At 36.0% G+C, this 1,330-nt stretch overlaps 1 protein-coding gene across 1 annotated transcript; it reads left to right on the top strand.

Annotated features, from left to right (window-relative positions):
* Nucleotides 1–318: 318 nt before the first annotated feature.
* LOC140435633 (NADH-quinone oxidoreductase subunit B-like) lies at nt 319–1,121 on the top strand. The gene has a single exon (XM_072524364.1). It carries the CDS (start codon nt 326–328, stop codon nt 1,112–1,114), a length of 789 nt encoding a protein of 262 aa, XP_072380465.1. The 5' UTR covers nt 319–325; the 3' UTR covers nt 1,115–1,121.
* Nucleotides 1,122–1,330: the final 209 nt, after the last annotated feature.

Below are 1,330 nucleotides of genomic sequence, written 5' to 3'. Positions count from 1 at the left end.
TTTTTTGTTCTGTTTTATATACTTCTCTGTTGCTCTCTCCTAAAATGTACTTATCAAGGAGGAATATATTTAATCAAGTACGGTATATATGACTGTTTTTCCTTTTCTTTCGGTTGCAAATAGACTCTTTGCGTTCTTATTTCCATACTTGAATCACTGTATTCGAATGGATTTTTCTATATAACGATAATGTTTGTTTTATTAGGCTCGTCTATTTCTTTATTTGATTTTATCTCTTTTTGCTTCCTCAGTAATGATTATGGAAATTTCGTTTCTATATAACATTTTGTTCTCTTGTTTTTTATGTTTTGACAAAGTGTCAAAAATGAGTCTTAGAATGATAAGTTCTTTCCATTTCATGCTCCGGTCTCACAACTCGTTCTTGCCAATTTCGAGAATAGTAGTTCGCCAGTTTGAAACTAAAAACGAATCATGTACTGTCAAGGGAAAGTCCACAGCTCCAAGAAATATGAGTCCAGTATATAGACAAGGTGAGTGGAGACCGTACTCGCCCTTTCAAGACACGAAAAATGTCGCTGAATGGACTTTGGCTAGATTAGATGATATCCTCAACTGGGGTCGAAGCAGGTCTTTTTGGCCGATGACCTTTGGCTTAGCATGTTGTGCAGTCGAGATGATGCAAATTGCGGCGCCAAGGTATGACATGGACAGATATGGGATAGTATTTCGTGCTTCTCCTAGACAAACTGATGTCATTATTGTAGCAGGCACTTTAACAAATAAAATGGCTACTGCTTTTAGAAAAGTCTACGATCAAATGCCAGATCCTAAATGGGTTGTTTCGATGGGCAGCTGTGCAAATGGAGGCGGCTATTATCATTATTCATATTCAGTTGTCAGAGGATGTGATAGGATCGTTCCTGTAGATATTTATGTACCTGGGTGTCCTCCAACAGCTGAAGCATTGATGTACGCATTGTTAATGTTGCAAAGGAAAGCCAAGCGCCCCAATGCTGTACAAACGTGGTATAGGAAAAATATCAGTCGGGAGTTTCAAGACAAAGTTTCCAAAATGGAAAAGAAGACAAGAAAGGAAAAGAAAGAGAAAAAACAAGAAATAAGTAAAGTTGAGACTTGTTGTAACGATCAATAAATGTATAGTTCTCTAATTTTTGTTATAGTGATCACTATTTCCCTCCGTAATTTATTGTTGGAACGATTATTGAATACATGTATAGCTCTACATGGCAGACTAAATTTGTTACACTTAGATACTTATCCATAAAATTGGTGAATGATTTTCTTCTATTCTATTCAGTTATTCGATGTTCTGTTAATGTATTAACATAATTAGGTCTCGATAGCCCTT

This window comes from Diabrotica undecimpunctata, chromosome 3, assembly GCF_040954645.1.
Source record: "Diabrotica undecimpunctata isolate CICGRU chromosome 3, icDiaUnde3, whole genome shotgun sequence".
In the NCBI taxonomy this organism is placed as follows: domain Eukaryota; kingdom Metazoa; phylum Arthropoda; class Insecta; order Coleoptera; family Chrysomelidae; genus Diabrotica; species Diabrotica undecimpunctata.
Note: the sequence above shows the minus strand (reverse complement) of the source record. Positions and strands in the feature narration are given on the sequence as shown.

What these genes read in the sequence shown, in the direction of transcription:
- LOC140435633 (XM_072524364.1), top strand. Translation starts at nt 326, where the DNA reads ATGAGTCTTAGAATGATAAGTTCTTTCCATTTCATGCTCCGGTCTCAC.